This window comes from Micromesistius poutassou (assembly GCF_964030765.1).
Source record: "Micromesistius poutassou genome assembly, contig: SCAFFOLD_5797, whole genome shotgun sequence".
NCBI lineage: Eukaryota > Metazoa > Chordata > Actinopteri > Gadiformes > Gadidae > Micromesistius > Micromesistius poutassou.
The window spans coordinates 1-14,196 of NW_028177385.1; the positions used below are offsets into that span (position 1 = coordinate 1).

The 14,196-nt window shown below is 55.0% G+C and overlaps 1 protein-coding gene and 1 long non-coding RNA gene across 2 annotated transcripts; both read right to left on the bottom strand.

The window, feature by feature from the left end:
* Positions 1-2: 2 nt before the first annotated feature.
* On the bottom strand, positions 3-1,344 carry LOC311376178. Its single transcript, XR_014643867.1, has 3 exons — positions 1,125-1,344; positions 302-356; positions 3-21 (listed from the first exon to the last, which is right to left on the bottom strand). It is a non-coding gene; the product is annotated as an uncharacterized lncRNA (long non-coding RNA).
* Positions 1,345-1,776: 432 nt separating this feature from the next.
* Positions 1,777-14,193, bottom strand: LOC311376179 (WD repeat-containing protein 62-like; the record flags this gene model as incomplete). Its single annotated transcript, XM_084491044.1, has 31 exons — positions 1,777-2,344; positions 2,453-2,601; positions 2,700-3,113; positions 4,574-4,628; positions 4,717-4,771; positions 5,024-5,132; positions 5,399-5,527; positions 5,604-5,719; positions 5,818-5,909; positions 6,111-6,338; positions 6,688-6,740; positions 6,819-6,928; positions 7,018-7,143; positions 7,224-7,287; positions 7,372-7,483; positions 7,570-7,645; positions 7,934-8,055; positions 8,445-8,530; positions 8,774-8,899; positions 9,104-9,195; positions 9,317-9,462; positions 10,157-10,315; positions 10,669-10,861; positions 11,325-11,470; positions 11,979-12,161; positions 12,350-12,487; positions 12,642-12,812; positions 12,923-12,980; positions 13,166-13,228; positions 13,787-13,878; positions 14,095-14,193. Coding segments are annotated over 31 exons (4,026 nt in total), but the record flags the coding sequence as incomplete, so codon positions are not given.
* Between the last annotated feature and the right edge of the window lie 3 nt (positions 14,194-14,196).

A 14,196-nucleotide genomic window follows, 5' to 3' on the forward strand; every position in this document is an offset into this window, starting at 1 on the left:
GCTTCTGGGCCTGAGGGGACCCTACACACACACACACACACACACACACACACACACACACACACACACACACACACACACACACACACACACACACACACACACACACACACACACAGACAGACATGTCTTCATGTTCACATCATAAGTAATAATATCCAGATCGCCAATATGATTTATTGCAAATCTTCAATCTGTAATCTATTATACAATATATCATATGTTCCATTTATACAAAATACTACAAGCAAACAACAAGACTCAGAGAGGAGGGGAGGGTGGTGGAGGTTGTCATGGTTACCTGGCAGTCCTCAGGAACCCTGCAGAGATGCTGGACTTCTCCAGCATGCGGCCGTCTGTTGACACACACACACACACACACACACACACACACACACACACACAGACACACACACACACACACACACACACACACACACACACCTTAGACTAGGTGACCTTAGACTAAGTGATCTTAGACTAGGTGACCTTAGACTTAGTGACGTAAGACTAAGTGACCTTAGAGGGCTCATTATTATTATTATTATTATTATTATTATTATTATTATTATTATCACATTATTACCCACTGAGAACACCTGGCACAACACTGACTATCACATGAAGGCATGTTCTCTCATCCACTCTACATCCGTTCAATAACCGCTACAGGCCCAATCTTTAATTAGCCCTCAATCTTTAATTAGTTGTCATTAAAGATGGATTTTTGTTGATTAGTTGATCAATATGCAGAATCAATTACCTTTTTGCCAACAGAAACATAAAAAAACAACGAAAAAGATGCGTACAAAATAAAAGGGATTCCTCCTGCTTTACTGAATACTTTTCACGACACGGAACAACATGGAAGGTAAAATACCAACATTCATTATCGACATTGGACACACACCGATGACTATGAAGTGACACGCAGAAGCCGTCCAAGTACAGTAGGACTGGATACATATCATATACATCTTTACTTAGTGTGTGAGTTCATATCTTTACATCCCGTGAGTGTATTCTTACATATATCATATTCATACATCTTTACTTAGTGTGTGTGTTCATATCTGTACCTCCTGTGAGTGCACTCTTCCATAGATCCTAACCTCTGTACTCACAGTGTCGGATCAGGTCGCTGAACGCGTCGCGCTGCCTCTGGTCGCGGCGCTTCAGCTGGCGGATCACCTCCCCCTTCCACCCGGAGACCGGGGAAGGCTTCACGGCCACACAGCTCATCATCCCCGTGTCTGGACGGCCACACAGCTCATAATAATCCAGATGTAACTTATATTGTTCACTTTGTCTCCTGTCAGTTTCTCTTCCTCGCTACTTGTTGTGTTTTTCTCTCAGCCAATCACCACCAACTTCGATTCGTCTTCCTGATTTGACCACACCCACATATTTGCGTGTGCGGTGGGAGAGTGGTGTGTGTGTTTGTGCGTGGTGAGACTTAACCCTCAAAATGATCAAATACAGACCTAGTTTAAACTAGTGAACAAGTCCTACTGCAGTACAACTAGTTTGTGAACAAGTCCTACTGCAGTACAACAAGTTTAAACTAGTGAACAAGTCCTACTGTAGTTCAACAAGTTTAAACTAGTGAACAAGTCATACTGCAGTACAAGTTTAAAGTAATTCAGTTTTACTTCAAATCAACTAGTTTAAAGTGGTCAACTAGTTCTTCTACAAATCAAATACTTTGAGGAGTTGATCAGGAGGACAGGAGACAGACTCATTAGAACGCTGCTTTATTCACGGCTCAGAGAGCAAAGCTGAAACTTTAAAACTTTAATACTGACTGAAAGTGGAGGCGTGTCCTGAGCTGACCGCACAACACATCCCATAATAGGACGTGTTGCTATGGAGACCACTGAAAACCAGATTTCCATTTCTCCAAAAATATATAAAATTACAATAACATTTTACAGTTCAACAGATATTTGCACAAAACTTAAATACTTAAATATAAAACCTTTATACAAAACATTTACACGAAGACAGGAACATAGACAACATCTCCCATGATGCTTTGCTGCGACCCAGGAAAGTGAACATCTCCCATGATGCTTTGCTGCTACTGCGACCCAGGGATGTCCACGCCTCCCATGATGCTTTGCTGCTCCAGCTTTCCGCGGGTCATGTTCAGCAGCAGGTCCGAGTATCTCTCCAGCAGCTCCATCGTCCTATCGTTAGCCTCCGGTTGCGGGGGGGCGGAGTCAGGGCCGCACTGCCTGCCAGACAGACAGACGGCGCCGAGGTCGCTGTGGGCGGAGGCTAGCGCCTCCTTGAGGACAGTCGCCATGGGGACACGCCGCTCAGACGCACACACGCCGGCCACCTGCAGAGAGAGGGAGCATCACGTCACACACCTGGCCCCGCCCCGTGACCCCACCCAAACCTGGCCCCGCCCCCACCTGGCCCCGCCCCCCCCCCCCCCCGTACCAACCTGCTTTTGCAGGTTCAGCGCCCGGCGCACCGCCTGCTGCAGCTCCTGAGCAGCCTGCTGACAGAGCTCCAGGCTGAGGGGCTCCAGGCTGAGGGGCTCCAGGCTGAGGGGCTCCAGGCCGAGCGGCTCCAGGCTGAGGGGCTCCTCACCTGCACAGAGGAGGACAGTTCTCAGCACGCAGCAGCAGCAGCTCAGCAGGAGCATCAGGCACCACGGCCACGAGGAGGAGGAGGAAGAGGAGTCATACCTTCATCAGCTGGAGCAGAGAGGACCTCCTGGAGGCTGGCATCCCCCCCGGGGGAGGAGGAGGAGGGCTGAGGGCGGGCGGAGGGGGAGGAGGAGGGGTCAGCCGATGACGCCGCCCCCTGACCTCCTGAGACGCTGTGCTGACCCTCGCCGTCGGTCAGGACAGCCGGTTGGCACGGCGACGCCGCGGCTACGAGACACGGGGTCCTCTGGGGGGAGGGGCTGGGAGCGGTGGGGTCGCCCGGGGGAGAGGGGACGCATACAGAGGAGGGGAGGAGGGTCCGCACCCCCTCCTCCACGGGGGAGGCAGTAGGAGCGGGGGGGCAGGGAAGAGGGAGGGGGACTGGTGGGGGCGGGCCCTCGCTTGGCCCCATGCTGGGCAGACTGGTGGAAAGGCTCCTGTCTGGGAGTTCTGCTGGGAACCAAGACATGAGGAGCACGGTTACACTCTGACATCACAGGAGCCGTGGGCTCATCCAACACCAGACCACGCCCCCCCGGGTGACGGAGACCCCAGCAGAGACCCACGAGGCCCCCGGTGCAGCTCACACCACACCCCCGCGTTCAGACACCGACACGCTGCGTTCTAGTCACCGCTGTGGGGGTTCGTTCAGTCGTTCACGTGGTGTTGCTGTCCAATCACAGGCAGCCGCGTCCTGGGGGGCTTGTGGGCGTTACCCTGCAGCCCGGCGTGAGGGGAGCCACGTGCTCCGCCCCCAGACCTGCCCCTGGTCTGAAGGACAACAGGACTGCAGCACCACCTTCAGACCAGATCACACCACCAGGTACCGGCCTGGGGCCACTAGCCACGCCCCCAGTGCCCTCTAGCCACACCCCCAGTGCTTTCTAGCCACGCCCCCCCGGGGGCCAATAGCCACACCCCCAGTGCCCTCTAGCCACGCCCCTTCTGGGACCAATAGCCACACCCCCAGTGCCCTCTAGCCACACCCCCAGTATCCTCTAGCCTCGCCCCCGGGCATGGTCGGCCACACACCTCCCAGCCCTCCTCGGCAGTAGATGACCGCCAGGGTTTTGCGTCGCCGTAGCGACCGGTTGGGGAGCAGGGGCTGATGGGTTGGCAGGCCAGTCCGTCTTCTCATGGAGTCCACGGGCAGGGCCCTCAACACCCTCACTAGAGTGACAGGCGGGCGGGCCGATCCCAGAGCTGCTTTAGTGAGCGCCAGATGAGGAGGTGTGGTCGCCCCCCCCCCCCACCCCCACCCCCCTACGACCTCATCGGCCGGCGTTGGAGTTCCCCAAATCGAACGATGATGTCATGGTCCGTTCCCTCTCCCCTCTCAAAACAATGCTGTTGTTGTGGACAGTGGTAGCTCGCACAATCTGCCATGAAGCTGGACTCTCATTGTATAACCGACTTAAATGCCTTTTCAGATTAAACTACTGCCTTTACAATGTTTTATAAAGTCAGTGTTTGTGTTGGCTGCTGAACAGAAGATTGTGAAGTACAGTTAAAAACAATTAAAAACACTGGGACCGCGTTAAATATTTAACTAATAGTACTAGTACTGCCAGTACTATTAGAGTACAACGGGCAGTACTACTGTACTACTCTCTAAAGTACTACTGTAGACCTGGAAGTACAGTACTACTCTCTAAAGTACTACTCTCTAAAGTACTACAGCTCTATTCTCCAAAGTACTACTCTCTAAAGGACTACTGTAGACCTGGTACTACAGTACTAATCTCTAAATGACTACTGTAGACCTGGTACTACAGTACTAATCTCTAAAGGACTACTGTAGACCTGATACTACAGTACTAATCTCTAAAGGACTACTGTAGACCTGGTACTACAGTACTACTCTCTAAAGTACCACTAAAGACCTGGTACTACAGTACTACTCTAAAGCTCACCTCCTCTTCTGGAGTCTGTCGGGGCTTCTGGGGCGGAGCTCTGGGGCCGGGTAACCTGACGGGGAAACACCGGTCAAACCCACAAACACCAGCGCAGTCATGTGACAGGAGGAGGTCATGTGACTGCAGGTCATGTGGCCTACCTGTCGGCAGGGCTCTTCAGAGATTGGGGGAGGGAGGGAGGGCGGGGGGCCGGGTCTGAAAGCACAACACACGAATCAACACAAGGTCAGGGGGCGGGACCAAGGGTTTCAGGGGGCGGGACCGAGGAGGTCAGAGGGTGGTGCCGAGGGGGGTCAGGGGGCGGTACCGAGGGGGGCAGGGGGTGGGACTGAGGGGGTCAGGGGTCAGTACTAAGGGGTAAGGGGGTGGGACCGAGGGGGCGGTTCTAAGGGGGTCTGGGGGCGGTACTGAGGAGGTCAGGGGGCGGTTCTAAGGGGCGGTACTGACCGGAGGCGGTCCTGGAAGCGGGACAGGAAGCGCGTGGAGATGCTGAGGCGGGGGTTGAGGAACGTCCGCTCCGACCCCTGGAGGGTCCGCAGGTCGGTGTCAAAGCGCTCTGCGGAGGTCAAAGGTCAATCTCAAAATGCTCTGCGGAGGTCCAAGGTCAGGTTCAAAGGTTACTGTGCTTAGTGACGGTGCTTCTCAGCCTTCAATAGGCCGTATTGGCCTATTGAAGGCTGAGAAGCACCGTCTAATGATGGAGTGAGTGATGGTGGTGAGTGAGTGAATGAGTGATGGTGGTGAGTGAGTGAGTGATGGTGGTGAGTGAGTGAGTGAGTGATGGTGGTGAGTGAGTGAGTGAGGGTGGTGAATGAGTGAGACCTGTGGGCGCCGCTGTGGGCGTGGCCAGCGTGTCAAAGTGTGTCTTCATCAGGCCGGGGTTCTCCTCAGCCTCCTCCTCCTCCACCCCGGAGCTCCCCAGGGAGCTGGCCTGGCTCAGGGAGTCTGTGTCTGGGGAGAGACGCCGCTTCGCATCACTTCCTGTCCACAAACATCACTTCCTGTCCACACACACACGTGTACGTACCATCCTGCTGGTATCCGGCCGATCCGTCACAGTAGGCGGAGTCCTGGCTCAGCTCCGCCCCCGGCTCCGCCCCCTGACGAACACCACGCTGCTCTGCTGCCTGTACCTCGTAGTCGCTACACACACACACACACACACACACACACTTTAACTGGTATTCGTGCAGTATTTAACCTGTATTACTGCAGTATCTCACTAGCTCTATGTTACTCACCCTTCTGCCGTAAAGGTTGAAGGTGAAACAAAGGTTTGGCTCATGATGTCATCGCCTTCACAGCCAATCGGCTCGGAGGGCTCCTCAGCGGCCTGGAGGACGGACCAATCACAACTGAGCTGGCTACAGTCTGGCCAATCACAACAGAGCTGGCTACAGTTTGGCCAATCACAACAGAGCTGGCTACAGTCTGGCCAATCACAACAGAGCTGGCTACAGTCTGGCCAATCACAACAGAGCTGGCTACAGCTGTCTCTCAGCTCTCCAGATGTGAATGTGTGGGGTCAGCCCACCTCCTCCTCCTGCTCCACCTCCTCCTCCTCCTCCTCCATGCTGCACAGCAGGCTGTCCAGACTCTGGGGGTGGAAGGGTCCCTCCCCGTCCTGCTCCTCTTCTGGCTCCTCCCCCAGGCTGGGGGAGGCGTGGCTCGCGGCGGGGGGGCTATAAATAGTGAGGGGGCAGGCCTGCTGAGCCCAGCGCCCCCGCGGAGCCGCTGGCACCTGGAGGCCGGCCCCGCCCTCCTACACACACACACACACACACACACACACACACACATCATATTCAGCACACCTTTTCCATCTGGTCATTTCTGTCACCATCGCTGCGTCATATCACCATGGAGCGTGGCCTAGCACGGTGCTCTTTAGCCTGGCATTAGCCTAGCATGGTGCTCTTTAGCCTAGCATTAGCCTAGCACGGTGCTCTTTAGCCTGGCATTAGCCTAGCACGGTGCTCTTTAGCCTGGCATTAGCCTAGCACGGCGCTCTTTAGCCTAGCATTAGCCTAGCACGGTGCTCTTTAGCCTGGCATTAGCCTAGCATGGTGCTCTTTAGCCTGGCATTAGCCTAGCACTAGCGTCTGACTCACCAGCTTGCGGAACCACATGGGCAGCTTGCCGTTGGTCTCGAGGAGCAGCGACTCTGTGGACAGAAACACCGTCAGCACACGTCTACACCCTCAACAGCCGAGTCACTGGCGGGCGGAGGAGCGTCCCTCACCCTCAGGGGGCAGCAGGCGGGCGGGGGTCTCGGGGGGAGCCTCTCCGTCTTCCTCCAGGGTGGGAGGAAGAGGCCGCTGACCCGCAGGTACGGCGATGAAAGTCTCCCGCCTGGAACGGACCAGAGTGACGGACGTCACTTCAACAGCTCACGCATTTCATAACGGACCTAGGGAGCATTCACAGTCAGGGGGTCCGACCTGATCGAGAGCTGCTTGCTGGTTGGTCTGTTGTCGACAATGAGCCCCGCCTCCAGCTTCCTCTGGGCCAGCGTCTTCCTCATGGTGTTGGTCATCTGGGAGTCCAGTCGCCACAGGAACACACAGCTGGAAAACACACAAGAGTGAGGAACACACGGGGAGCCGGCAGACGCCCCACAGAGCTGACAGCACGGCAGGCAGCTCACCTGTCCCCGGACACGGTGACCAGGTAGCGGCAGTCCAGGGTGAACTTCATGCTGGTGACGATCTCTATGGAAACCAAGACAGGACATGAGCACGAGACTGGGCCGGGCTGGTCCTACTGGGAGCCAGAGTTCTTACTCAGGGGCTTACCCGAGTGTCCGAACAGCGTCACCACCGTCTCCCCCGTCTCGTAGTCCAGGATGGAGATGCTGCGGTCGGAGCCGCTGGTGGCCAGGTAGCACCCAGACGGATCCACCTGCACCTGAACAGAACATACAGCCGCTGACCTCAGCCGCTCTCCACCGGAGAACGTTCTCATCCAGAGCCAGGAGTCAGTCTGCTTCCTACCTTCAGCACGGCTCCGTCGTCACTGGAGAACCCCTTCAGACATCTCTGGAGCTTCCCCGTCTCCACCTCATAGACCCTGAGGAGAACAACCAGGTCCTTCAGAACCACACAGAACCGCCAACACATTACACTAGAACAACACAGAACCAGTAGAACCACACAGAACCGCCAACACATTACACTAGAACAACACAGAACCACACAGAACCACCAACACAGTACACTAGAACAACACAGAACCAGTAGAACCACACAGAACCGCCAACACAGTACACTAGAACCACACAGAAACAGTAGAACCACACAGAACCAAGCATCACAACCAGGACCCTCCACTAGAACCCAGCCCCTTCAGCAGACCCACCGGATGTTGCGGTCCTGGCAGGCGACGGCGGTGTGGCGGCGGGAGGGGTCCAGGTCCATGTCATACAGCGTGGTCTTCTCCACCACGTGGTGGCTCCTGGAGAACACCACGCCCTCCGCCGTCTGCAGGTCCAGGGTGGGAGACACCATCAGGACCAGGGGAGGAGACACCATCAGGACCAGGGGAGAGGGAGACACCATCAGGACCAGGGGGGGGGGGGAGACACCATCAGGACCAGGGGAGAGGGAGACACCATCAGGACCAGGGGGGGGGGGAGACACCATCAGGACCAGGGGGAAAGACACCGGGTGAGGACCAGGGGGGGAGATACAGGGTGAGGACCAGGACTTACCCTCACCCTATAGGACGTCGTAGACCTACAGGTACTAACCCTCAGGACGTAGACCCACAGGTACTAACCCTCAGGACGTAGACCCACAGGTCACTCTACCAGCTACAGGTAATAACCCTGCCAGCTACAGGTACTAACCCCAGAGGAACGTAGACCCACCTGCTCCGCCCGGCGAAAGTAGATGCTCTTATCGGCTCCACAGCTCACCAGGCTGACCGCTGCACTCGGAGCGCAGGAAGTAGGACCTACAACACAGGAAACAGCTACTACAACACAGGAAGTAGGACCTACAACACAGGTAGTATGGCTAGTATACAGTATCTAGTAGTAGTAGTTTAGTTTATTGGTTTTTGTTAACAGGGACCATGTATAGAACAGGTTCTATACCAGGGTTAGCTAAACAGCTAATTTGCACCTGTGGTCCCTGGGTAGGAAGTTCAAAGCACTATAAAAACATAATGTTGTAGTAGTAGTAGTAGTAGTAGTACCAGTGAACTTGATGGCGGTGATGGACCCAGAGTGGTCGTACAGTGTCTGCTGGAGGCTGAAGTTGTTCTCCAGGTTGAACACGTGGATCAGACGGTCTCTGCTGGCCGACGCCAGGAGCTGAACACCTGGAGACACAGAGTCTTCATCAGCATCATCATCACCATCACAGTTCATCATCACCATCACACCATCTTCATCATCATCATCATCATCACCACCAAGTCTCCATCATCATCACCACCACCACCACCACCACCACCATCATTACCTTTCATCATCATCATCATCAGTCACTACCACAGTCTTCATCGTCAACACCACCAGCTCACCTGTATCAGCGGGAGAGAACTCCAAACACAACACCTCAGAGTCGTGAGCCTCGATCTGCACCAGTTCCTCCAGGCTCCGCCCACCAAACACACTGCACACACACAGTATACGTTACAGACAGACAGTGTACACACACACAAAGTATACGTTACACACACACACACACAGTATACATAACACATACAGTATAGGTCACACACACACACACACACCGCAGGTTTCCGTTGCGGTCGCCGGCGGCGATGTGGCGTCCATCAGGGCTGACTCCGAGGACCCGGACGCCCGATTTCCCATCAGCCCCGGCGGCATCCTGCAGGTGCTGCGTGTCGTCTCCCACGTACACCACCCTCACCAGGTCCTGAAACACACCACCCTCACCTTAGTGTCGCTACACCACCCTCACCTTAGTGTCGCTACACCACCCTCACCAGGTCCTGAAACACACCACCTTCACCTTAGTGTCACTACACCACCCTCACCAGGTCCTGAAACACACCACCCTCACCTTGGGGTTGCTACACCACCCTCACCGTAGTGCTGCTACACCACCCTCACCCTTGGTGTTGCTACACCACCCTCACCAGGTCCTGAAACACACCACCCTCACCTTAGTGTTGCTACACCACCCTCTACAACTAGCGGTCTGTAGTGTAAACATACTTGTGGTCCGGTCTGTAAACAACACTAGTGGTCTGTAGTATATTCACTAGTGTCCAGTACATGGTGTAAACAGTACTGGTCCGGTACATGGTGTAAACAGTACTAGTACGGTACATGGTCCGGTACATGGTGTAAACAGTACTAGTACGGTACATGGTGTAAACAGTACTGGTCCGGTACATGGTGTAATCAGTACTAGTACGGTACATGGTCCGGTACATGGTGTAAACAGTACTAGTACGGTACATGGTGTAAACAGTACTGGTCCGGTACATGGTGTAAACAGTACTAGTACGGTACATGGTCCGGTACATGGTGTAAACAGTACTGGTACGGTACATGGTGTAAACAGGTACAGGTTGGTAGTGCTGGTTATGAGGACAGGAGGTCACCTTGCTGTAGCGGTTAGCGGGGGCCGGGGCCCCCCCAGTACGAGGGTCGGGGGCCGGCCCTGGGGGGCCATCCGGGAGCCACACCCTGATGGTGTTGTCCGAGGAGCAGGTGAGGAAGGACGAGGCGGGGAGCAGGCCTCCCTCCACCTCAGGATACACCTGGAGAACGGGCCAATCAGAGAGCTTACAACTCCTAGAGCATTCAAGTACTTGAATGAGTTTTACAATTTTGTATAACAGAAGTACTACCTGAGCACTCCACAGTACAGAGCATATCTACCAGAGTATTATAGTACTCGTATACTACTACTACTACAGTACTAGTATAACAGTAGTACTACCGCCGCGCTCCAGAGAGTACAGAGTATATCTACCAGAGTATAGTACCCGTATAATACTACTACAGTACCTGGGTGCTCCAGACAGTGGAGAGCAGAGTATATCTATCTATCGAGTATAGGGCTCGTATAATACTACTGTAGTACTACTATACTACTATACTACTGCAGTACCTGGGCGCCCCAGACACAGCCGCTGTGGTACAGGGCCGAGTACATCTTGGTGGGGTTGAGGATGTTCTGCACGTCCCACACGTACACACTGTGGTCGTTGTACACACAGGTCAGCTGACCCGCCCGGGGGTTGAAGGTCACCCCCACAGTGTCCGGGTACACCGGCTGGCTGGGCCAATCAGGGGACTCCGTCCTGTAGGGAACCCAAACAGAAGAACCTAAAAATAGGGTGTAGGGTACTGACCCCTGGTGGTACTAGAACTGTAGGTACTAACCCCTGGTACTAGTGCTGTAGGTACTAACCCCTAGTACTAGTGCTGTAGGTACTAACCCCTGGTACTAGTACTGTAGGTACTAACCCCTGATGGTAGTACTGTAGGTACTAACCCCTGGTACTAGTGCTGTAGGTACTAACCCCTGATGGTAGTACTGTAGGTACTAACCCCTAGTACTAGTGCTGTAGGTACTAACCCCTGCGGGTAGTCCTGTAGGGTACTAACCCCTGATGGTAGTACTGTAGGTACTAACCCCTGGTACTAGTGTTGTAGGTACTAACCCCTGGTACTAGTACTGTAGGTACTAACCCCTGGTACTAGTGTTGTAGGTACTAACCCCTGGTGGTAGTGCTGTAGGTACTAACCCCTGTAGGTACTAACCCTTGGAGCTGGACCCCCAGCCTGTGGGGGCGGGGCAGGCTGGAGAGGAACTGCAGGTTGAGGGGGCTGAACACCCGCACCGTCCCGTCAGAGCAGCCACAGAACACCAAGGACTCGGAGACCGCCAGGCAGCGGGCCGACGCCGTCTGGAGACCAGGGGGAGCCAGGGGGGAGGGAGGAGACCAGGGACCCAGGGGGGAGGGAGGAGACCAGGGACCCAGGGGGGGGAGGGAGGAGACCAGGGACCCAGGGGGGAGGGAGGAGACCAGGGACCCAGGGGGGGAGGGAGGAGACCAGGGACCCGGGGGGGGGGAGGGAGGAGACCAGAGACCCAGGGGGGAGAGAGGAGACCAGGGACCCAGGGGGGAGGGAGGAGACCAGGGACCCGGGGGGGAGGGAGGAGACCAGGGACCCAGGGGGGGAGGGAGGAGACCAGGGACCCGGGGGGGGGGGGAGGAGACCAGGGACCCGGGGGGGGGGGGGGGGGGGGGAGACCAGTGACCCAGGGGGGAGGGAGGAGACCAGAGACCCAGGGGGGGAGGGAGAGAACAGAGAGGAGCACCATCACATAACCGAACATAAAGAGCCAATATGCTTACCACACACACACACACACACACACACACACACACACACACACACACACACACACACCTTGAGGTGCACCCAGGCCTCCAGGTCGCGGCTCTTGTTGAACAGGCAGAGCAGCCCCCCGCTGGTGACGGCGTACGTGTTGGCCGCCGCTGCGCCACGCCCGCACGCCACGCCGCAGAACACGCTGCCCTTGAAGTCCCCCAGCAGCCCAGACCGGCCAATCAGGGGCACCGTGCTATTTACCTGCACAGGTGAGGAGCCAATCACAGGTCAGACGGTTGATGACTTAGAGACGCACCGCGTGTGTATGTGAGCGGGTGTTTAAGTCTGAGTTATGTGTGCATGTGTATAAATGTGTGTTTATGTGAGTGTATGTGTGTGTGTGAGCGTGTGAATGTGTGTGAGCGTGTGTGCGTGTGCGTGCTTCCCACCCTGCGTTCCCTGGAGGCGTCCAGGTTCCAGAACTTGACGTGTCGTTTCCCCGCGGTGACGAAGGAGCTGCTGTCCTCAGAGAAGGAGACGGCCGCCACGCCGCTGGACACCTTGTTGGAGGCTATCACCGTGCCCTTCTACACACACACACACACACAAAAATCAGTATCGACATGACATCATGTTCTAGATCTTTCCATCATGTCTCTCATCATGATGCAATGGGCCTAGGTGCACTTAACAACGTGCACGTTGTTTATCGTGTGTGTGTGTGAGTGCGTGCGTGCGTACCTTCCACTCCCACACGCTGACGGTCATGTCGTGCTGGTAACCGACGGAGACGATGTAGGCGGAGCTTGGGGAGAAGGCCACGCAGGCCACGCCGTACTTGTGGCTCTGGACCTCGGCCAGCTGGGAGCGCTCACACACGTCCCACACACGCACACACGGCATGTGGCCACTCTGCCCAGACACACACAGAACGCACACCACACACACACGGAACAGGAGGTCTTGATGATGCTGCTGACCAGGTGACCAAAACCAGCCAATGAGAGGATAGGGTTTCTTACCTCCCCGGACACCAGGTACTTCCCATCCGGAGAGAAGGCCAACGACGACACTGTCTTCCTACACACACACACACACACACTTTGATCCCCAATCTTCCTTGAACAGAGAGAAGCTTCTAGAACACCTCCTCTAAAGGAGGATATTGTATGAGATGGTGAGGTATAGAAGCCTCCTCTAAAAGGAGGAGAGTGTATTAGATAAGGAGTAGGATAAGGCGGGGAGGAGGGAGGAGACACACTGACCTGCATGAGTTGATGATGTGACTCTGTTGGTTCTTCGCAGGATGGAGGAGGACTATGACACACCTGAACCACACAGAGACCCCACAGAGAGACACCTTAGTGGCCCCGCTGCCATCAGCCATGCAATATAAACACTACTAATGATCACATATCACATGATGGGGCCCCCTAACATATTATGTTGGGGGCCCCAAAGGCCAGTTGTTGCATTTAAAAAGAAACATACACATGGTGCAACCCCTCCATTGTTACATTCTCATTGTTTACTTGAGGATGAACATAGGCTGTAGGGCCTATAACTCACCCTGCAGAGTAGAACCTAGGCTGTAGGACCTATAACTCACCCTGCAGAGTAGAACCTAGGCTGTAGGACCTATAACTCACCCTGCAGAGTAGAACCTAGGCTGTAGGACCTATAACTCACCCTGCAGAGTAGAACCTAGGCTGTAGATTGAAGGAGGGTGTAGAACTCCTGAGACCCTAGGGTGGAGGACCCCAGGGTGGAGGACTTAAGGTGGAGGACCTCAGGACTTAAGGTGGTATACCCCAGGCCTTAAGGTGGAGGAGCCCAGGACTAAAGGTGGAGGAGCCCAGGACTAAAGATGGAGGACCATAACTCACCCGGCAGGGTAGGCCACCAGACCGGAGGAGGGGTCACACGCCAGACTGCTGCCATTGGCCAAGGTGATGCCCAACACCTTCTCTAAGAGCACCTACACACACACACACACACACACACACACACACACACACACACACACACACACACACACACACATTAACAACATGTCTAAACCATGTTATATGGCTGGTTGGTTGATGTGTCGGATGTGGTTTCATGTGATGGGTGGATCTCTTACAGGCCTATGAACACAAACAACAGTGGAAGTAATGACACTGTTGTATCAGCACGACAACTACAACTTTACCCGATTAGACGGCCGTTTCTGTTGACTTTGTCGACTTCTTCGCCGTAGGTTGGGGTTGGTGTTGTGAGGGGGTCTCCGGGGCCGGGCGGCGGCCGGGGGAGG